The sequence below is a fragment of the Mytilus edulis genome, chromosome 3 (genome assembly GCF_963676685.1).
Source record: "Mytilus edulis chromosome 3, xbMytEdul2.2, whole genome shotgun sequence".
In the NCBI taxonomy this organism is placed as follows: domain Eukaryota; kingdom Metazoa; phylum Mollusca; class Bivalvia; order Mytilida; family Mytilidae; genus Mytilus; species Mytilus edulis.
The window spans coordinates 47166777-47191199 of NC_092346.1; the positions used below are offsets into that span (position 1 = coordinate 47166777).

A 24423-nucleotide genomic window follows, 5' to 3' on the forward strand; every position below is an offset into this window, starting at 1 on the left:
TGGTCAGGATATAAAACATTCAACTTACCCACAGGTACATCTTGGTTACATGCAGAATCTGAACAATCAGAGGAACATAAACCACTGAGACTATTTCGACATTGGTTCTCTAAACATGCACGACCCCAGGGATACATAATAGTACCTGCTGCTAAACACAGAATTTGTACATGACAACTTCCCGGGTGCCCTCGATAACTGCCTGCATCTCCACATGCACATATATCTCCTACAGTTAAAAGATGATTGTATTGTTAGGAAGTATCATACAAAAGCAAAACGAGAGAGACAATAAAATACTAAATGGATATGCAAACTAACAAGTCGGAAAGAAAATGGCAATGGCATGGCCAAAACAAATAACGACTAAAAAATAAACAACAATAAACAAAAAACAGCATAAACACTAATTAGTAATTCGAGAACCAACAACAACTGCGTTTGGTCACAGGTGTTCCAGAAGATTACACCGATCCTGCTCTTCATGTAGCACCGTTGTGTTGATCATGTGAGTCTAAAACCAGGTGATAAGTACAATACAGGAGATCATAGTTGTGGGCAAGAGGACGGCTACAACTGGAATAAATCCGTCGCCATCTGTGAAACAGATATTTCATAACGATTAAATATTTCGTGCCAGAATTTCAAGGGATGATTTCAACGTCACTACTTGGAATCCTAATTTCAATACCATCTGTGTTGCATCTACACCTTATCAGGGAAATCACGATAGAATATATATGGAAGATATCGGATATCGTTTAAATTTATAATTATATAGTCCATATGCTGATGTAATGTTGCTAGATTTTGAAGGGAAAGTTTCCGATTGAAATCCTCTCTTTTGCCGTAAAGTTTTTTCTCAACCGACCCTTACTGTTTATCCTGAGATGTTAGTCGTGATATGAGGTAGACCTAATTTTTCTGTTGCATGTGTTGTATCTTTCATTGCAAGCTCGATGTAGGTAGATATCGTAAATATAGTCCCAAACTTTGAATTATTTAGTTAGAGGACATCTAGTGAAAGGACATCATCTATATAGCTGAATGTGAGTTTAAATGATATGTATTGCTTTTGTCTTGCTAAGTAGCTCATGTATGAAGTCAGCCTCATATAAGTACAGGAACAACTTAGGACCACAATAGTTATCTTGAGATTTTAGATTTATGATGCAATACACGTCCTCCATTTTTAAAATTAGACAAAAGCTCCAGAAAATGTCTGTTTAAAATTTTTGTTTGAATCTGAGCAATTGTTTTATAATATAAGTAGTTATCAAAGGTACCAGGATTATAATTTAATACGCCTAAATCGCGTTAAGTCTACATAGGACTCATCAATGACGCTCAGATTTAATGTTTCTATCCCAAAGACAAGATAGTTGAACCTTAATTGGCCATTCTTGTTTAATGGGGAAAAAATAACAACAAAGTAGCGATAAATGACTTGAAGTTGACAATCATCATGCCACGCATTATGTAAAGCAACTTACTTGGAATCAAAAACAAATGCTCCTCAGCAATGGTATCATTGTTAACATTTCCCGAAGGTCTACATCTTATCTTTGAATCCTGCATCTCCGACGAGAATAATAACCAAAATTGGATTTGCTCATAGTTTTGACATTGAGGTGTTGTCTTATTTCTTTTAAGATCTTTAAGAATGGAGTCTGGTATTTCTGTATATTCAGTTGTGTTGGCATATACAATTTCCAGTATAAGTTCTCTTGTCGGATTCCCAATTATACCGGTACAAGTATGAAAACTCGTGTGTCTGTAGAAACCCAAGTCAATAACTTGATCTGCACTGAGTTTGAGGACAGGTTTTTCTGGTAAATCTATGGAACATAAAATTCATCATCAAAAATACAATAAAATATTGAATTATTTCGTTGCAACCTGTATGTTACTTTTCTGGCGATGCATGTACATATATCCGATCAATAATTAATAAATAATAATTAAAAGGTGAAATTGCCTGTGCTAAGTTAGGAATATAACTTTTTTTTCATTCCTTTGATCTGTTTTATCTTTTGATTTTGTCATCACATTATGGACTATCCATTTAGAACTTTCCTCGGAGTTCGGTATTTTTGGTATTTTACATTTTCGGGAATATGTTGATGAGTCATTAACCATCAACAATAGGCAGGTTTCTATTTATAATGTTAACCTTTAAATAGATCTAAACCTATGCATGTTGTGAATTGATTGTACAATAATATTTTATAAGATCTGTTATTCACAACACAATTGAAACTTGGATGACGTTATACCCAACGTAAGAACGATACAATTGTTGATCATTCCTGTATTTAAATGTTGAACAAATGAACATGCAGTTGTCTTGCCATAACATCTCTGTTATAGATCTACGGGAAGTAATTTAATGTTGTAAGGCGATTACTATTACAGTTTGCTATGTATTTCCACTTTGTAGTCCTTCTGTTTTGCTATTGTTTGTTAATTTTTGTTTAAAAGGTATCTGATTGTTTATCGTGTTTCTTGGAGAGGTGGCGTTGAATATAAGATTGTGTACAATGAATTGCATGATATACCCTTACAAATTATAAGGCCCACATTAGAATTTCACCTTTAGTGAGTATAAGCAAAACGAAGCATGAATTGCAATGATTTCTTTCGAAATTAATGAAGTTTGGATGATATAACATATAAAAATGTTTGAATAGAAATATTTAATTTTTGGTTCATGAAATATTCCACGCCTCAGTTTTTGTATGGTTGATTGTGTTTATGGTTTGGTAAGTTAATTTCGATACAGTGTTATTATGAAAAATATTCAATTAATCGCCGATCTACAGGAAACCTTTAAAGTTTTTTACGATGCAAGAATGGATTACTGTTTGTAATAAAATTCCAACATTAATCATTTTTTTGGATGCCTTATTTACATATTTATTTGATTTATAGTAATTATTATTATGATACAATGTGGACTTCCATACTCCTACTTTTTAGATCTTTACCTATTATCTTTTTTTTTTTTGTTCCCACATTGTTGTCAATATAAAGGAATGTTATGCAACTGTCAAATAAGTGAGATATTTCGCTGCCTATAAAACCAGGTTAAAACCATCATTTTCTACATAACGAAATGTCTGTATCAATTCAGGAAAAAATCAGCTGGGTGTTTGTTTTTGTGTTTTAGCTTTTGATTTTGTCTTTCGATAACGGACTTGCCGATTTGAATTTTCCTTATAACTCGGTTTATTTCATAGTTTTATTTTTTTGATAATTTCTTTCAAATCTTATTTCGTTTTGGAATTTTTTAATATAATTTCACTGGTGTGAATTTGTTTTCGTATATAATGAAATTGTGGTTACATGGAAAACACACAGCTTATTTCACAAATATTTGTTCATGCTGAATGATAATCTACACATCCTGTACTTACACTGTACGGTAAATGTTCCTTTGTGTTCAACGGTTTCGTTATTAATATTTGTGACTATACCGAATGTTCCCTCATTTTCACAGGAAGGGTTCAGCATTGTTACGTTTATAATGTTATTGAAAATACTAATGATTACACTATCTTGCATTGCAAACATATCAATGTTATTACTGGAACCAATCATTGCTATTTGCTGAACATTTGGATCTCCTTTTTTCGTATAAGTTACATTCATACTCGTAAATGTTGCAGTGTCGTTTAGGGAACATATCATTACAGCGGCTCCAGAATTGATTAATACGGAGACGTCCATACAGGAAATATCTAAAATAGATTGTACTGTTTTGACAAGCAATATGATACATTATTTGATAGTTAAGCTGTTTTCTTTCTTTGCGAAACACCAATATCACGTTGGTGACAAAAGTAGAATCACATATGCATTGCTTTAGCATCTGTGAGTAAGACAGTGCAATTCAAATTGAATTTAGATGAGCTGTTTTCAAGAAGTTATTAAGGATTTAGAATGAAATATAAAGAAAAGACTACTTGGCGGACGTGGACTTAAAACTATATAAAGATAGAAATGACCATAATACTCTTGTCAGCATATGTTTAACTAATTATATTATTAAAACAATGAATACATAAATTTATCGATTTCAACAGTGAATGTTTGTTTTAGGATGTATATGCAATAGAAAATAATAGTTAACACTTATATATGTAGAAATATTAGATACAGTATTACAATGAAAACATTAAAACAAACTCCATTTTGAAGAACTCGTGACTTAAATCTTTTACTGCTTGGGTACTAACAATAAACACGTCTGAACTTATGACGTTTAAATGTATTTGTTAACTTGTTTTTTCTTATTTTGAAATCTGAAGTTAGTACAATAGTTATCAAAGGTACCAGGATTATAATTTAGTACGCCAGACGCGCGTTACAAACGTCATATTTGATACCATGTATTTAATTATTAAAAGAAAGTCAAACTTCGGCAGAAATCTTCACAGACAAGCCTTATAATATCAAAGGACAAACTTCAATTCATCGTATTATAAAGACCAGAGGGACAGTCAAACTCATAGATTGAAAATAAATTGACAACGTTTAACCCCATGGCAACAAATAAAAAGACAAACAGACAAGCTATTTTTTTTAATATGGATTAGACCGTTGGTTTTCCCGTTTGAATGGTTGTACACTAGTAATTGTGGAACCCTTTATAGCTTGTTGTTCGGTGTCAGCCAATGATCCGTGTTGAAGGCCGTACATTGTCCTATAATGGTTTACTTTTATGAATTGTAATTTGGATGGAGAGTTGTCTCATTGGCACTCATACCACATCTTCCTATATCTAAGCAAAAGTACAGAAGACTAAACATAGAAAACTAAATACTAAGCAACATGAACCCCACTCAAAACTGGAGGTGATCTCAGGTGCTCCGGAAGGGTAAGCAGATACTGCTGCACATGTGGCACCCGTCGTGTTGCTTATCTTATCACAAATCCGGTAAAAGGTCTAATTCGGTAGATCACAATCTTGAAAAAGGAAATGTATTGTAGTTACGACATAAGGAACATGTCCGATATCATCTGTAAAACGGTTTTTCCATAAAACTAAGTTCACACTGCCGATCAGATCAACTCGATAAAGCCCGATGAAGCCAAAATACATGATCGGGAGACTGGTCTGACTCAATCGACAAGAATGTTCGGGATAGTCTATCTTTGATAGTCATCGATCTGACTTTCTACTCGAGTAAGGATCGAGAAGTAACTCACTCGAGAAGAGATCGAGAATTTGTCGAGTATAGGTCGAATTGATCGAGAGAGGATCGTAAAGAAATCGATTTTGGTCGAAATACAAATATTTTACCGATCACTTCTCGATCATTTCGACCTGTGCTCGACTAAGGTCCGATCATTTCCAGATTAACTCGACCAATGCCCGATCGCTTCAAGATCACTGCGACTTGTATATTTATTTTATCTCAGACCAAATCGACCAATATCCGATCTCTTCGCGACCACATTCGACCACTCTTCGATCTCTACTCGGCCATACAAGAGAACACATGACTGCTACACGATTCTCTAAAAGTGTTTGCAGATCTGATTAACTATCATAACTTTGCTTCCGCAAAATATGTAGGCAACATTATTTCTTTCATCTGTACAAAAATTCTTCCAATAACAGTACGTACGTGTCTTTATTTTTGCAAGGAGAGGTAACATTTTAAAAAAGAGCCAAAAAACACCGAGGGAACAAACAAACTCAAAGGTCGTAAACAAACCGAGACAGCTATAGCAAAAACTACAATAATATTCATTGTTAGACTGCTGATGACTAAGTGATCTTTCAAAGTTGGTTTATAAAAACATCAAGATTATATTTTACCTGTTTTATGGGCTATTTTCTGTTTTCTCTGTCCCTATTGTTCAGAAATGTTTGTAGCATAAAAAATGAAGATGTGGTACAATTGTCAAATGAAACAGCTCTTCACAGATAGAACACCAAATGACACAAACAATTTCAATAACAACTAAAGGTCACCTTACAGTCATTTTCTTTTCATCCAAGCTTTTTGACGTAATTACACACAGAAATGAGACGAAAGACAAATATTTTTTTTTTATTTGGTACCAATTTCTTTTTAGCGGTATGGCTACAAACTGTTCAGTGAGCACAGGTTTTGATCATTTGTTTCTAACATACTTTTGCAAGTTTGCATAATATTTTACAAGCTATACACTCGCTGCATATGCGTTTGTCGTTCGTCGTTTGTTATTTCAAACGATGCATTTCTTTCTAGCTTTAATATTAAATGAATTATCTTAACGTGTTCTTGTTTGTCAAAACATTGTCTAAAATTACTCAAAATGTCAATCCACTCTAACCAAACGATGCATTTGTTTCTTTTGTAACATTTAACAAACTATAACAAACGCCATACAACGTTCACCAAACTTTGGTTATAGGAAAGAAATACACTCTTGATCTTTTGATAGATATATGTAAAGTTGTAGACTGTTACAGAAAAGGTATCACTCCAGTCAAATTTTGAGGAAATATGTGATATCTTTGCCCTCTTTTTGCAATATTTTTTGGCAATTACATACAGGTTGTTGCCATACAGCAAAAATAAAAACCAATTTCTTTAACCATTCAACAACTGGATATCAAATCCAGATGATAGACACAACAGCAAGCACAATAATTTGAAAGGCAAAATTAAACACTTTGTATGTTTCGGGCAAGAACTAAAGAACTAAAGATAAAGATAAAGATAAATTGTAAATCGAAAACATTATCAGCAATACGTCCTCAACTAAAACGAAATTGTTGTCATGAATTTAATTCTGGTTCTTAATGTCGGATATCGGATATTGTTTATGATGTACATACACCAAAGTGAGCGAAACAGGCGATCTAGAATCCCTTGTTATATCTATCAAAATACTGATTGCATAGAAAATTTTTAATCTTACCAATTGAATATCCAAATGTAATCCTATCAGGTACTGGTGTTGTAGTTAAATCTGTAAAAGAAAATATCATACTGTTAAACGCAGATCTGATACTATATTTATTATTAAATCAAGTAGTAAGGAAAATATCATAAGTTCTTGAAAATGAAACCCATTTTCTTAAGTTGTCTTCAGTTTACATGATACATAAATGTACTCAATGTCATGTCCAACGACAACGAAATGATACGGAAGTTAACATAAGACAGACTAAATATAAGCACGAATATTCAAAATAATATATTTCAACAGTTATTTTTTTAAGATAAGCATGTTGCATTTGCGTTGTTTTTTTTAAAACGATTCCACAGTGTTCCGTCTCACTTGATATTATGATATTATATCTTGCAAAAAGTTTGACTTACCTGCTGGACATATAACTTGATCACATAATTTACATCCATTTGTTTCAGTTACTCCATAACAACGACTTGATGGACAAGGTATTCCATATGGTACGTCTTCTTCACACTGAACAAAACCATGACAATTTGTTGGATGTGGATGAAAACTTCGTGCGTCAGTTTGATTTTTGCAAAAGTCAACTGAAATATCAATATATAAGTATGTCATGTCTCTTGAATAAAACCAGTTAAATAACAAAATAATCCTTCATACAGAATTAAAGAAATTCATAAAAACTGACAAACTAAATGCTCAATTATATCAACCGTATTTGTTAGTAAAATTTAACATCATAATAGAAACAAAAATAAATATAAATAGGAGGAAAAACAAAATAAAAAAAACACAAATTTCCAAGTGTCCAATTCCACCTCTGTGTTTTCTGCTATTTTGCACAGTTTCAACTTTAAAAACCTTTATTTTATATATTTTGGAGTTTAATTTGGTATCCATTGTCACTGAACTAGTACACATTTTTTAGGGGCCAGCTGAATCACGCCTCCAGGTGCGGGATTTTCACGATGCATTTAAGCCCTATTTGTGGCCTTCGGCTGCTATCTGCTCTTTGGTCGGGTTGTTGTCTGTTTGACACATTCCCCACTTTCATTCTCAATTTTATTATATACATGTAGTTTTGGTACATTTCATCTGATACGTATATGGTTTACCAAACCATGTTCATAATATCCTACCAATATATGAGAGGTGTGGTGTGCGCTTACAATATATAGTCTTTACTAATTTTATGACTTTTTGTCACATATTTAATTAAACTTTCTGGACTATTTGGTTTGTGCGAATCATAACTATGAATATGCTAAATTTTAATTTGTCATACATATGTCCTACGTTCTTCTTTCAACGTTTTCACAGTTTGGGTGAAATAGATCAAGACTGTCTACTATCCGGTCTATTAGAGCTTTTTGAGGTTTTCTGATGCCAAGTTCTCTGTTTGTTTTAAAATTCTATTTCGTTTTTATGGCACTCTCAACGGAGTTGGGGTGACGTATTGTTATTCTACGTTTCTTTTTATGGCACTCTCAACGGAGTTGGGGTGACGTATTGTTATTCTACGTTTCTTTTTTTTCTTATTTTTATTATTCTTCCACACATTTTGTCCATCGTGTTTCTCAGAATTGAGTGATCCAATATTGTTGGAACTATACCATAATGAGGACCCCCATGTTAAGTTGTGCATCTGACTCTGGAATTTTTTTAAATTGCCACCGTTTCCATGGAAACTGCAAAAAAGTGAAAAATTTGAAAGATTCTAAATCTTTCATTATAAGACCTAGCTGGATGAAACTTTATGGAAATGTTCCTTGGTATGCCTAGATGACAAGACAAGACAATAATTAGAAATTCCAAAATGGCCGCCATTGTCATGGAAACAGGGCGAATGTTTAACATTGAGCCTATGGAAAAATACATAAAAGCTGCATTTTCTTTAAGAATATTGCATAGGGATCAATGAAACTGTATTGATATATAACATGACAAATGGCAATGAGATGTCTGCTTTTAGAATTTTGAAATTTTCTACTGTAACCATGGAAACAGCAATAATATCAAAAATGCTGCAAACTGTACGAAACTTTACAGAAATTGTAACTGGCATGGGCGGAGCTGCATTTTGAGTTTGAATTTTCAAAATTGCCGCCATTACCATAGAAACAGCAAAAATGTCAAAAACTTCAAAATGCTCGAAAATTAATGAAACTTTACAAAAATGATAATTTGCATGTGTAGATAGGCTCTTTGAATTGGAAATTTCAAAATGGCTGCCGTTATCCTGGCAATGGGGGGACGAGCGTGCCATCCGTTATTGCTAGCAATTACAAATCTTGTTCTTTTTCTTTTTGACCTATGTGTCCTATCCCTAAATAACTCTAAATACTCGTGGGTCACCTTTGTATCTTTCATATTTTAATGTACAGCATATCACAGTAGTTTCGTTCCTTGAAGTTTTGTACAACTGTTTCTTAGTTCACACCGAAAATGATCGATTATTAACTTTAGAAGGCACACTTTGTATTGGCATATGAATATTCTGCTTTAATACTTGTAATATTTAATAGGCTACAAAATTATTCCTCTTCACGTTTTTTTTAACTCAACGCGAAAGACCACCTAAGGAAGTTTACTCATTGAAAAATCAGTTGAACGGTTTAATCGCACATTATTTTTAGCTTTGCAATGACTTAAACTAGTGTTGGTCCAAACTGTTTTACATCCAATGGATCTATTTCTGTAAATCGTGTTATTCAAAATTCTTGAAATCCTATTTTCTTGTTAACAGGTCAATGCAAATATTTTTTTCTTCCCATTTTTATGAAAAATAAAACGAGTAAAATCTACTTCATACATAGTATTGGATACTCCCTTAAGTATCCCGCGCATCAGATATTTGACTGTAAACATTTCTGGTGAACGTAAATACTTTCTAGCGATTAGGACGCCTACAGTGGTAGAGTTTCATTGAAATTTGTTTATCACGTTCCCTTGAACATGTTGAAGTCGTATTCATTTGATATCTAAAATAATTCTTTAGTGTGTTTTGAACGAAGTACGATGTTGTATTCACTTTTTCCAAGGTTTATTGCCTAATTACATTTATTAATTTAGCAATTTTGCAATTAATTTGGACAAGAAAATTCGTACTGGGAATATTACATGAATAGCCAAATTTTATCTGGCCAACAATTATCACTGACTAGATTTCTTTTCAGATTGAAATATTGTATCTTCCATAAATATCAAATGGTATGTGAGATAAATCGTATTTGTTTGTGTGGTTTTTCTTATTATTCGAATGTAAATTATATATTCCAAATTTTTTTCATTTTTTAGTTTGAATATTTCTTTCGGTATATTTTGCCTTTCTTAAAGCAATTTACGCTTGTAATGACACGAACATTAGTTTAAATTGTTATATAATATTTTCAATACCTAGAAATAGAGTGGACATGCTTTTAAATGGTTTTTACTATTCCTTAGGTAATGCCTCACTGACCAATGCTTACCTATGAAAATATTCTTGAACAATTTACTCATTCTAAACAAATTGTTAAAACAAATAATGTTATGAAGTTGTGTAAATATTTTTAGCATTTTTTACACGCTTTGTTAGCATTTCGATGTAAACTTACTGGATATTAGGGATACAGTATCATTGTTCGAGTAAACAAAAGACTCTTCAGTAAACAAATCATGCGTAACACTACATCGCATAGTAGCCCTGTCCATAGCAGCAGTAAAAACGAAACCAAATGTAACTGTTCGGGTTATAGAACATGCCGTATTGTTAATGACGTCATTGGAAGTATGCAAGTCTACATTCAACTTGGTAAATTCAGATTCATCTTGTTTCATCATTTCAATACTTATTTCACCTGGTGGATATCCAACATCAGTTATGCAAGAATGACGTAACCAAGTTCTATAATTCAAAAGTCCTGCTATTTGATCCGGATGTAGTTGCAAGATTGCATCTCCATTTGGTTTACCTAAATGAAAAAGTAGACAAAAATCTTTACAAGCAAAAAAGCTGAAATAATAATTTTCTTAAAACATTATAGCATGAAAGGTTATGACTGTTGAAAAAACTGAATGTTTAATTATATATGCAATGTGATTAAGCACACTTTAATGTTATAATATTTAAGTAACAATGTAAACTCCTTTGTGGTATGCTTCTTAATAAATGGGTTAAAAACCCTATTGGTATGTACTTTAAAGTGTTGAGGTAAAGATTTCAAGTTTAAAGTGATTGTAGTTTGCCTAACTTCCGGTTGTAATTTGTGTCATGCGTCCTTATGGCGATTTGAATAGTTCTGTTGTGTGCTTATACTAGTTGAGTTGTAGCTATCATTGCTATGCAATGCATTCATATATAAAATAGTTTCCCTACAGAAATATAATAAAAAATTAAAAAAATATCGGATATCATTTTCAAATGCTGTTCGTTGAAACATGCATTTAAAAATAACGAGAAGATTTTCTATCATACAATTTTTTTTCTCCGGAAACTATTTAGAATAAATGTTATCTTTATTCAATTTAAGTTCCTTATTATGAAGTAATTCACTAAAAGTGAAAAGATTTAACATATATCTGATTGTACTTGAAGCTTTGACTACGTGTAACTTCATTTTTTAGATACTTGTTGTCCTAAATGTAAGTGACCGCATTCATGATCAGTCTCAACCTTAGACTAAACACAAGTGCGGTCTTTTCCATCTTAGACTAATTCCGTTTGAAATTAGCACAAATGCTAACATTGTGAAGAATTTATTTTGTTTGAATGAACTAATGATGATAGTATCTAATACATATGCATGGTATTGTAAAAAAAATCGAAAATTACCGATTATGTCTGTTTTGTTCACGCATCGTTGAAAAAATAACAGAATTTGATGGACTGTTATAAAAGTGAGAGGTTTAGCGCTATAAAACCAGGTTAATCCACCATTTTCTACTTTTGAAAATGCCTGTTCCAAGTCAGGAATATGACAGTTGTAGTCCATTCGTTTAATGTGCTTTATCCTTTGATTTTTTCATTTGATTGGGGACTTTCAGATTTGAATTTTCCTGACTTCAGTATGTTTGTGATTTTACTCTTAATTCATTTAAGCTCAAACTTTATATTTGACAAAACAAATATGTAAATATGCTATATTTTAGGGACCAAAAAGGGGTCTACCCCTTTTGACAAAATGGTGTTATCGTTTTTGGCAACACCACAAGGTGATTTAAGTTGTATGCTTCTGGCGAAACATACTATGTGCTTTGTATTTTTTGTTTAAAGAAATAGCTTGTCAATACATTCCATATTTCAAGAGGTCTGATTCCCTTACAGACAGGTAGATAGATGATTTGAAACTTGTTGTCATCAAATAAGATCAATTGGTCCGCTGAATTTGCATTATAATGCCTTATGAATGATTAAAACATGCAGGTGTACATATTCTATTTAATGACGACATACTTATTACGCTTAACTTTCCTTGGCCCTTTATCGTTAATCCATTGATATCTGTAATTACAGCAAATGTTCCTTCGTTCGTACATGACGGGTTTAGTACTGTTAGGTTGATAATATTATTTGATATACTAATTGATACAATTTCTTCCATTGCGAACATTGTGATACTATAACTGTCATAAATTGATGCTAGGAGCTGAACATCAGTTGCTCCTAATTTCAGGTACGTTACGTTCATAACCGTAAACGTTGTCGTGTCGTTAAGATAACATGTTATCACAGCTGGTCCAGAATTGATTAGAGCAACGGTATCAGTACAAACAATATCTGGAAAAGAACATGAATGCCAATGAATTAAACAATGGTATTGCATTATTTTAAGGAATAGAAAAATCACGATGATGCCTGTCATTTGCCTTAAAAACTGAATGGTTGACAATTTCATAAGGTATCCGCTGTTTTGTCCCCTGAATAACTTTAAAATCATGCTAATAGCATAAAAACTACAAATTTCATCCAATAAGATTTCAAACTCTAGGACTGCCACGTAGTGTTGTCATTTAAGCGGTAATTTTAGCCTTGCTATATATTTTTATAATGGCGTTTGTTTTTGTTGCAGTTCAGTGTGTCTGTTGTTCTGTTGTTTTCCTCTTATAGTGGATTTGATTTCGTTGGTTTTATTTTATAACCTGGGGTTTTTACTCTTAATTGATTTATAACTACGGAATGGCGATATCCTATTCGTGCCTTAGTTTACACACGTGCACAGTTATTGTCAAACAATTTATTTGTGTTAACACTAAAAAAATTACGAAAGAATAAAATATTGACATTAATACTTAAGTCTGAACCAAATTGGCAATGTCGTGGAAAGAATTTCAAAACGGACGAAAAGAACAGTACAAAAAACAATACAAAAAAATAAAGACTGAGAATGATCTGTCGTCCTCCTAAAGTGACAACGTTTGATGTTGTAGATACATTGAAATAAACGTGTGTGTTGCTCTATCGTATATGCTGCTGTATGTGGTTTTCTTACCGACTGAACTAGGCGTGAGCGTAGTCGATGTACCATCTGAAGATGGTTCATAAGCAGCTGTTGTTGTTGGAAGATTGTCTAATGTTGCTGTTGTTTCCTTTGATGAAGGTACTTCTGATAGTGTTATCCTTACTGCTTTAATAAGTTTACATGTCATTAAGCACGGTCACATTTAACGATAATTGACAAATTATAAGAAAGGTGCCGAACCGTTAGAAAGAACGATTTACAGGTTAATGTCTATTTTATTGCCTATAAATTGATACTTATTATGACAAGATAAACACAGGAATCAATCTAAAGGTAAACATTTGATCAATAGAGCTTAATAAACAAACGACATTACATAGAAATGAAGAGAAGATGCAGGTATATGTCCACCTGGAAATAATCAATGTGTACACAACAGAAGAGACATGTTAATAAAAAAATGTATATGCGCATTGGTGCACACAGTTTTTAATTGTCACAATAATAATTCAAAACCAAATATATTACATGTATGTCAAAATTGTTGACACGCATAAGTTTGTTCAGAAATGTATATCAATATATATAGGAGAAAAAACACACAAGCTACAAAATAATAAACATCACACTTTAGAAGTTATTAGGGATATAATTTATACATACAAATTGAAAGATGTCTTTCAAGTAATATCAAGTAATCAAGTCTTATGTAATATATATTTTTTTAATTATGAATATTACCTAAGAGATATGTTTTTTCAAGTCATAAAAAAACAGTCTACAAGTTTTCTATATTTTGTACAAGTAACACTCAGTTTTAAAAAGGTATAACATGATTACAAACTCTAACAAATACCTACTAGATGATTCTATTATACTTGTCGATACGGACGTTTCATCGCGAGATGATGCTGATGTCATATCCTCTGTACGTGATATACTCCTTGAAGTTGTTTTTTCCATAGTTGATAGCTTTACTGATGTTTCCGCTTGTTCTGTAAAAGATACAAAAGCTGTTGTGTATGTGTTTTCTGTTTTGACTAATATTATATTGTTCTTTTGTTACTGCTAAAGTTACCGATGATATTCTTTTCGGGAATGTTGTATGAAATGTACCAGTATTCTCGTTAGTTATTGCAGGTGTAACGAAATCTGTGTTTAACTTACATGTAGTAACAACTAACGAATATATTCCAAATTTATGTTATTATATCAGAAAACTAAATAAAAAAAAAAAAAAAAATAAAAGTTTGGTTTACCGGTTTTTTTTTTATATAATACATTGTACAACAAACAATTAATTACAACATATTCTGAGAATTTTCAATGAAAGGCGAACTGTATTTTCTATTTTTATTTCAGAAAAATCAATAAGATAATTTCAACATAAATTGGTTTATTTCTGGCATAAAGGTAGATAAGTAAGTCCACCAGACTTTCAAGTCATCTTATTTTTATCTATAACAAGAAATGAAAATACTATTGGTAATGATTAAATTATAATGAAGTGGATATAAAGTGCGAATTATTCAGAAAGGTATATGAAAACAATAATACAAACGAACCTTTTTCTGATTTTTTGTTTATTGAAATGTAGATAATGATTCCAACAACCATTGCAACTGTAATTCCTACCATAATTGAAGACAACATCCATTTTTGTTTCGATGTCAATGAAAATCGTTTCGATACATGTTTTGGGAACCTATCCGTATTGGCCACATTCTGTAATGTATCAAAATCTTTTATACGATTCTACTTTGAAATTCGAAATGTAGTATACATAGATTCTATAGGAAACAACTAATACTATACCCGTAATATCTACTTTTATTGAATCTACGCTGATTGTGAATTTAGGTAACAGTAGTTAGTTTACCGATATTCAAATCTCCGTAATAGATTAGAAAAACGCAAATCAAGATAACAACCATAACTTTAGGATGTGCATATCCCCTTAAAAGAGCGACAACTGGTACGTCGACAGGGAAAGTGTCACCTGCTATGATACATTAAACCTATTGTTTTATAAAACAAAGTGTTAATTGGTTTACAATTTTCTTTAAAACAAATTATGTTAAATGTTTACAATATAATTAAATTCAGAAGTTATAGACATAAAAAAGATAGATTATATACGGTTAAACTCACGTCAATATTTAAAGAGAACAAGTTTATGGAACATGGTACTATCTACAACTATCATGGGACATATCCTTGTTTGTCTTTGTTTACAGTTCTTTTCCTATATATTTGGAGAACTCAACTAATTTTTTCAAGTTGTATTAAAATATTAAGCCTTTTTCGTTGGGAATTAAATGGTTGTTAGTGTTTATACTTTTCTATTTTGTGTTTTAGAGTAGCCGCCTCTTTGACCCGTATCTTAATTGTTTTTATTATATGTAAATCACCAGGAATATTTTCTCTGACTTCGCATATGCCTGTTCATTCAATTTCTTTCTTATTCCAGATATAAGTCATCAAAAACTATGTATCGCTCACATGGAATTTTATGCATACTTTCGACAAATGTTCCTACTACACTTAAATAAAAAGGACAAATAAATTCTAACAAATTTTAAAAGCTTAAAAACTTTGAGTAGTAACATTTCAACAATTTCCTAAATTTCAAACTCACCTCTTCGTAGAGAAGAAATAATTTAGACAATTCGCCAAATCAGAAATAAAAACTGACTATGATGACTACGTTGAATCGTCCGAATCGAAAAATGGAACCCAGGGGTCTTAGCATAGCATTTCAGTCGATGTTACCTAACTTTGTTCTGTAGTTTCAAATGATTACAATGGAATCTGCATTCGTAAATGCAATCACACGAAGATCCTTAAAATTTGTAATCGCTCTTCCAACAATATCATATAAAGTTGCAGGTTAGTTTGCTTCGTAGTTGAAGACACCAGGTGTTTTTTGTCAATATTTGTCCTCGATATTAATTACATTAAAGCATATCAAGAAATCCATTGGGACATTCCAATAAGGGTGGTTTTTTTTTTGTGCCGTACAAACAGTTTAAATTGATTGTTCCAATTTATTACGTCGTTTCGATATTAAAAAAAATTGTTGTTTTTATTTTGTAATTTTAATGTGATTTTAAAGCGTGTCCAATAAAATTACAAAAAGCATTTGACTTATAATTTAAAGTCAAGTGCAAGCTTGTACTAAATTTCAATATCAAACACCTTATGTTTTTGAATTATCGCACCGCTCGCACAAATGCCAACCATATGTGAATTTGATAGAGGTTAAAATTGTATTCAGTTTTATGAATGATTTCCAAGCTTGTTGTTTTTGAATACTATATCCTACTAGCTATGCATCCTTCTCTTTCAAATATGACACCTGGTTTTCTTTTTTGGTTATCTCTACAACATTTGCTAACAAAACATAAAAATGATGGTAAAATCAAATCTTTGTTGTTTCAATATCTCAAACACTTATTACAATTAACATAAAACTTCTGTTTTAGAAAGATAAGTAATTATCTCCTCTTAGAACATAAATGGCTATGAATGTAAAGGTAATGATACGTGCAGGTAAACTGACAATTCCATTGCGGGCGATGCATGTATAACAGAAAATACTAAATCTCACAGCACTTCTGTTGTAGCTCCCTTTAAAGTTCCAGCAATTCAGTTAGATTTTGTTTATTAATCACATTTGTTGTCATATTCTATTTATGAAATTTGAACATCGGTAAACTACTGGCGCTTACATTTGTTAATTCATTTATAGATAATTACATTTTGTTTTTGTTTTTTTGGTTCGAGAATATGTGATTATTATAAATAAAAAAAAACGTATCATTATTTGTTATTCTAATTTTGAAATAATCAAGTCACAGAGACTGTTACCCAGCGTTTGTCGTAAGTTGATGTCTGCCATATAGTTTTCCTTTTAATTACTGTACATACAGAAGATATTACGAGGTTTTTGTTAATGCAAATAATGCGACTACTTAAGAATCGCAATAATACGAACTAACATTCTGATATCAATTACATGTATGTGTATGTAGCTTTTCTTAAAATCGCAATAATTAAACTCGCATTTTTGTTGATTCTTATAAAATAACAATAATAAATGCACGCAACATTTTCTGAATTAACAGTAAATCCATTAAATCTTAAGTTTTCTCTTTTAAAGTGTTTTTTTTTTATATTTTTGTTGTCTGGTGCTATTTATAGCTTTACTTTACAGTATACCTTTTTCATATTATTGAAGACCGTACTGTGACTTCTAATTGTTCACAACGCAGTCAGTTAAATGGAATTAAATGGTTGTTAGTGTTTATCCTTTTCTATTTTGAGTTTTAGAGTAGCCGCCTCTATGACCCGTATCTTAATTGATTTTATTATATGTAAATCACCAGGAATATTTTCTCTGACTTTGCATATGCCTGTTCATTTAATTTCTTTCTTATTCCAGATATACATGTAAGTCATCAAAAAGAATGTATCGCTCACATGGAATTTTATGCATACTTTCGACAACTGTTCCTTCTACACTTAAATAAAAAGGACAGATAAATTTTAACAAATTTTAAAAGCTTAAAAACTTTGAGTAGTAACATTTCAACAATTTCCTAAATTTCAAACTCACCTCTTCGTAGAGAAGAAATAATTTAGAGAATTCGCCAAATCAGAATTAAAAATTGACAATGATGACTACATTGAATCGTCCGAATCGAAAAATGGAACCCAGGGGTCTTAGCATAGCATTTCAGTCGATGTTACCTAACTTTGTTCTGTAGTTTCAAATGATTACAATGGAATCTGTATTGATTTCGTTAATGCAATCACACGAAGATCCTTAAAATTTGTAATCGCTCTTCCAACAATATCATATAAAGTTGCAGGTTAGTTTGCTTCGTAGTTGAAGACACCAGGTGTTTTTTTTGTCAATATTTGTCCTCGATATTAATTACATTAAAGCATATCAAGAAATCCATTGGGACATCCCAATAGGGGTGGTTTTTTTTGTGTGCCGTACAAACAGTTTAAATTAATTGTTTCCATTTATTACGTCGTTTCGATATCAAAAAAAAATTGAAGTATTTATTTTGTAATTTTAATGTGATTTTAAAGCGTTCCCAATAAAATTAAAAAAAGCATTTGATTTATAATTAAAAGTCAAGTGCAACCTTGTTCTAAATTTCAATATCAAACACCTTATGTTTTTGAATTATCGCACCGCTCGCACAAATGCCAACCATATGTGAATTTGATAGAGGTTAAAATTGTATTCAGTTTTATGAATGATTTCCAAGCTTGTTGTTTTTGAATACTATATCCTACTAGCTATGCATCCTTCTCTTTCAAATATGACACCTGGTTTTCTTTTTTTGTTATCTTAAAAACATTTGCTAACAAAACATAAAAATGATGGTAAAATCAAATCTTTGTTGTTTCAATATCTCAAACACTTATTACAATTAACATAAAACTTCTGTTTTAGAAAGATAAGTAATTATCTTCTCTTAGAACATAAATGGCTATGAATGTAAAGGTAATGATACGTGCAGGTAATCTGACAATTCCATTGCGGGCGATGCATGTATAACAGAAAATACTAAACCTCACAGCACTTCTTTTGTAGCTCCCTTTAAAGTTCCAGCAATTCAGTTAGATTTTGTTTATTAATCACATTTGTTGTCATATTCTATTTATGAAATTTGAACATCGGTAAACTACTGGCGCTTACATTTGTTAATTCATTTATAGATAATTACATTTTGTTTTTGTTTTTTTGGTTCGAGAATTTGTGATTATTATAAATCATAAAAAAACGTATCATTATTTGTTATTCTAATTTTGAAATAATCAAGTCACAGAGACTGTAACCCAGCGTTTGTCGTAAGTTAATGTCTGCCATATAGTTTTCCTTTTAATTAATGTACATACAGAAGATATTGCGAGGTTTTTGTTAATGCAAATAATGCGACTACTTAAGAATCGCAATAATAAGAACTAACATTCTGATATCAATTACATGTATGTGTATGTAGCTTTTCTTAAAATCGCAATAATTAAACTCGCATTTTTGTTCATTCTTATAAGATAACAATAATAAATGCACGCAACACTTATTAACAGTAAATCCATTAAATCTTAAGTTTTCTCTTTTGAAGTGTTTTTTTTTTATATTTTTGTTGTCTGGTGCTATTTATAGCTTTACTTTACAGTATCCCTTTTTCATATTATTGAAGACCGTACTGTGACTTCTAATTGTTCACAACGCAGTCAGTTAATTTTAGGCATGTGTGTCTTATTTCCATTTTTATATATGCAACATATTACTATTTTACAACTTAATTATTTTGCTTACATTTGTATGTAATGTTTTGCTAATGTCCAAATGTTCCTGACGTCCTTGATGAGCCTGGTTAAAATATGTTTGAGCATCGTCATCTACTTCAGAATATATTTCTTCATTTACACGAACTGCATTCAAAGCAGTTGTGTCCTTCTTAGTTATATCATCAGACTCGTTACCTTTACCTGCATGTTGTCCGTTGGGGAAATCTGATAGTTTGTCGGACCCAATAATAGAACGTTGATGTGTTTTGGCTGATCCATTCACTTTTAAATAGTCATGATTACTTTCAATCTTTTCGTTAATGAATTCAGGCAACTGTAAATATCCATGATCGGACTGCGTCTCTTCAATAGTTCCAGTTGATAACTCTTCAAACTGATTTATATTAACACTGATGCTATTTACTTTTATATTTTGGATGTGATGTTGTGCAGTATGAGAACTTTGATAATATCCTCTGCTACTCTCTCCAGAATATGGCAAATCCATAACATGTCTGTCCGATTCTCTGTCTTTTTCAAAATGTCTTATATTCTATTTTTTATATAGTTACCGTAATATGAATAAGCATCCTTTATATGACAAAATTTAAACATATTTTTACATGATTGCACGCAAAGATAACAATGGAAAAATTATATTTGTAAAGTTTAGTAAATAGTTAAGGTTATATATATAAATATATAAAATGACTGAATAAATAGTCAATGATTAATCTTACAGGGCGATGGATAATGTAATATGATTCTGTACACTACAAAATATAATATATAACAAGTCAAAAAGGGTACAACATCACCATTAAATAACTATAAAATGAACAAATATTAGATATTTCGGATAACAGATATCCTTCTTCAATAATAGCGCGATGTCAAATGAATCATGTCAATATATTCATACCGAAAGCTTTGTTATTGTGAATCCCAGGTCGTCGTGTGGTCTAGCGGGACGGCTACAGTGCAGGCGATTTGGTGTCACGATATCTCAGTAGCATGGGTTCGAATTCCGTCGAGGGAAGAAAAAAAAACTTGCGAAAGCAAATTTACAGATCTAACATTGGTGTGTTGATGTTTAGAAGAGTTATATATATATATGAGGCATCTTTCACGTATTCTTTTGTATGGTGATGTATTATTACATATTGATTGATTGTTTGTTGATAGTGTTCAATGTACAAAATATCAGACTTGAACAAACGTTTAATCAAAAGTAATTTTGCGTTTATTACTAGCGTATCAGGCAACAACTGAATCTTTCGGTGTCCAACAATATCTTTTTGAAGGGTGTGTGAACTCGCGTTGTTGGTGTAGATGTCTAGAATTTTGCGGACAGTTATTTGTCGTATTATCGTTTACATTTTGGTCATGTATTTGTTTTTTGTTAGTGATATATAATCTCATTTTTTGTTTCTTTTTCATTTTGACTAATTACACTTGTTTTTTTTAATCTAAGGTAGACTGAAACATTTAAATTCAAATATTTTGATTTGTAAAAACGTAGGGAACAATAAAAAAAAGAAAGTAACTCTTACAGTATATGAAGGTTATTTTCATTTGTATTCATAATTATGTGTTTCTTAAAATTTAAATCAGATACACACTTTACTTGAAATATACATGCAATGAAGCAAGTCAACGTTCAATATCAATAATTAATTATTTAAGAATTTAAGTAATGTATAACCAATATAGGATCATGGTTATAACCCATTCAATGCCCTTTTGTTGTTTAATTATATAAATAAATGTTATAAAGCGCCCTATACATGCTATATAAATATTATAAACTACTGTAAAGCGCTGTACATGCAGCACGATAATTAAAACAAATCTTAGACAAAACATTACACATACACTGTGTCAGATACAAATACTGAAATAAGAATGCAACAACAATGTCTTCCATAAAAATGTCAATACGAAAATATATATCAAAACAAAATATCTTAATTATATATATATAAATTACTGATGTATATTAACAAAAAAAGTGGTAGAAGCCAATACCGATATTAAATGTATGAATATAGTTTCTGATTGTAGACCATCAGGACGGATTCAAACGGTAAGAAATAAGAAAGCAGGGAAAATTTTGCTCCTTATAATTAGCATGAATTTATCAGGTGACAATACGAAAACATAAAAAAAATAAGGCTTGGGTACATTTATACTTTAATTCAGTCACGTAACCGCGATATCGCGGGTGTGTTCTGGTATGGTATCAATCGTGGTACAGTTTCCGAATATTAGATTTATTTACACATTTAAGTTTTTAGTCACGCCAGTCTGTTCATTCCCATGGGAACTTTAAATATAAAACTATTGTCTTTGTGTGAATTTGACGATTTATATATGATTGGGTTAAAAATTAAAGGGAAATATTTATACAAATGTTTATCTATTAAAATGTATATTTGATTATATTTGTTAATGATTTCAAGAATAGATCGTCTTGATATTTGTACCTGTATGTGCATTTTTATTATATGTTTACGCAATTAATAAGTTTTCATTACTGAGCCAAGTAAGGTTGATGTATAAGTATAGCTCTTCAACGGTTTCGGTACTTCTACTTCTTCGTATTTCAAATGTTTGGCTTTGAGAGTTCCTGATAAAGGTAAATCCAGAAAAAGCGCTTCGGACGCAAACAAATATTAAACGTGTTGTTTTCAATATTTTGCAATCTTTGCTGCATCTTAATCGATTTATTTTGTTGATATTTCGTCCTCAATCTCTTAAAAGTTGTTGTCAAGAAATAGAGAGATTTGACGAGTTCCATCTTTTTATACAGAAAATACAAAAACAATTATTTAAGATTGATATGTGATGATATGTTTGTTATAGAAACATTTTAGTCATAATTTTTCATGTTTTTATGCTTGGTTGTAAAATATTTCAACAGACAATCGATATTTCAATGAGAAGTATTGAAGAAGTTTTATATAAAATCTTTATAAAAAAACATATCTTGCAAAGTTTTTTACTTTCCCTTTCAGATATTTCAATGATGTACTGTCGCTCAATGGCACTTATTCAGTGTATGCTTGTATCTTTTGTAACAAAGTGAACTTGACATTAAGGATACCATCGTAAGCAGATGATCAGTTTGATATGTTGATCTCTTTCTGGATTTTGCTGCAAATTAATGACTTCAGACTAGAATATATGACAAACGTAATGATTCAAACTGTCCAGTTTTTCAACTTTCCGATTCACAGCAGTAACATTCTTTTTTTGGTAATCTTATGACTTGCTACAGGCGTTTTCAAATGTAGAAAAAAAGTGGATTGGACCTGGTGTTATAGCGCTAAACCTCTCACTTGTATGACGGTCGCATCAAATTTCGTTATATTTACGACGATTCGTGAACAAAACAGACATAATAGGTAAAATAGTAACTGAATGCAGAAAACTAAATGTTCACACCGTCAACTCAGCAGGTATTGCTGCGATTAGACTTGTTTGGATGATATTCTTTCCTTCGATGAATTGTGATAAATCTGAACTTTAATATTTATACTACTTCTTTTAGAATACTCGCTTACAATCATATCTCCATTCTTCATGTTATGTCAAATTACCATTATCTTCTTTCTTCAAAAGATGAATATTGTAATGTAAATCTTTGACATACAATATTGTTAATTGTAGTTGTGTTTGAATGTGTGCATTTGCTCTTCACCCTAAAATGATTGCATTCGCTATTAATTTATTACTTTGGGATACCATTTGACAAATGATTGAAATGTTGTTAATAGTGACCAAAAGAGTAAGAAATGCTATATTGAGAAACATGTGGTCAGTATGCTGGGGTTCCTTATTGACAACATATGTGTTGAACTTGGAGGAAAACTTTTTAAACAAATTGTCGGCATCCCTATAAGAACGAAATGAGCGCCTCTCCTGTCTTACCTTATCTTATTTTCATATAAGTAGGTTTTCCTTCAAAACCTTGTCAAAAACAATAAGATCAAAGAAGCCAGGTAATTTGATTTCACATTCAGATGTATAAATGTTGTTATTTTCAATACAATCCAAACTTTTCTAATTGGGTTCCGTTAACAATGATTAATATATCATCTGTACAAGAACATCATTCGGAAATATATATCAACATACAGACATCTTATACGTTCAGGTATTTTATATCAAAATTTTTTGGTCATATATATTAAATAGCACCAAAATGTCGGCATTCGTCTTAAAACTTAACAAAACCTTTAGACATACTTGAAAAGAGATATACTTACGATACTGTTGTCAGGTTATTAATGATGGTTCATTTTGACTTTGATATTGATCAAATTATAGGGTCTTTGCATCGGAATTCAACCCATTTATTCTAAAACCAGTTGTTGGCATGATACGGGTTATGTTCTCATCGTATATTTTATGTTGGTTTGATGATAAACTTCTAACGGGATGGATTGTGATGATATTTATATGATGAAGACAAAATCTTTCTATCAGTCTTATTGAGGTATAGAGCTGTCATGTCAGTAACAGCTAGTAGTCCTTTTTTATTTATGTATCATTGTCATTTTGTTAAGTTTCTTTTGTTACCTATTCATACGGACTTGGACTTCTTTTAAACTGAGTTTTACTGTGGTTCTTGCTGTGTGTTTGTTTTTTCTGCATTGGCTAGAAGTATAGAGGGAAGGTTGAGATTTCAAAACACATGTTTAAACCCGCCGCAATTTGGAGCTGGTTCCAAATCTGGAGCCTCTACCTT

General features: G+C 31.4%; 1 protein-coding gene across 2 annotated transcripts in view; it reads right to left on the reverse strand.

Moving 5' to 3' along the window:
• LOC139516678 (uncharacterized) overlaps window positions 1-20310 on the reverse strand; it is a 32649-nt gene extending 12339 nt beyond the window's left edge. The window contains exons 1-11 of one of the 2 annotated variants that reach the window (XM_071306903.1): window positions 19699-20310; window positions 14921-15080; window positions 14216-14350; window positions 13386-13520; window positions 12350-12673; window positions 10512-10868; window positions 7323-7502; window positions 6919-6969; window positions 3417-3740; window positions 1494-1838; window positions 29-229 (exon numbers count right to left, since the gene is read on the reverse strand). In XM_071306903.1, coding sequence (XP_071163004.1) covers window positions 29-229; window positions 1494-1838; window positions 3417-3740; window positions 6919-6969; window positions 7323-7502; window positions 10512-10868; window positions 12350-12673; window positions 13386-13520; window positions 14216-14350; window positions 14921-15080; window positions 19699-20178 — 2692 coding nt within the window. In that variant the 5' untranslated portion in view covers window positions 20179-20310. The remainder of the gene's footprint in view (window positions 1-28; window positions 230-1493; window positions 1839-3416; window positions 3741-6918; window positions 6970-7322; window positions 7503-10511; window positions 10869-12349; window positions 12674-13385; window positions 13521-14215; window positions 14351-14920; window positions 15081-19698) is intronic. The other variant, XM_071306904.1, reaches the window with a different exon arrangement.
• Window positions 20311-24423: the final 4113 nt, after the last annotated feature.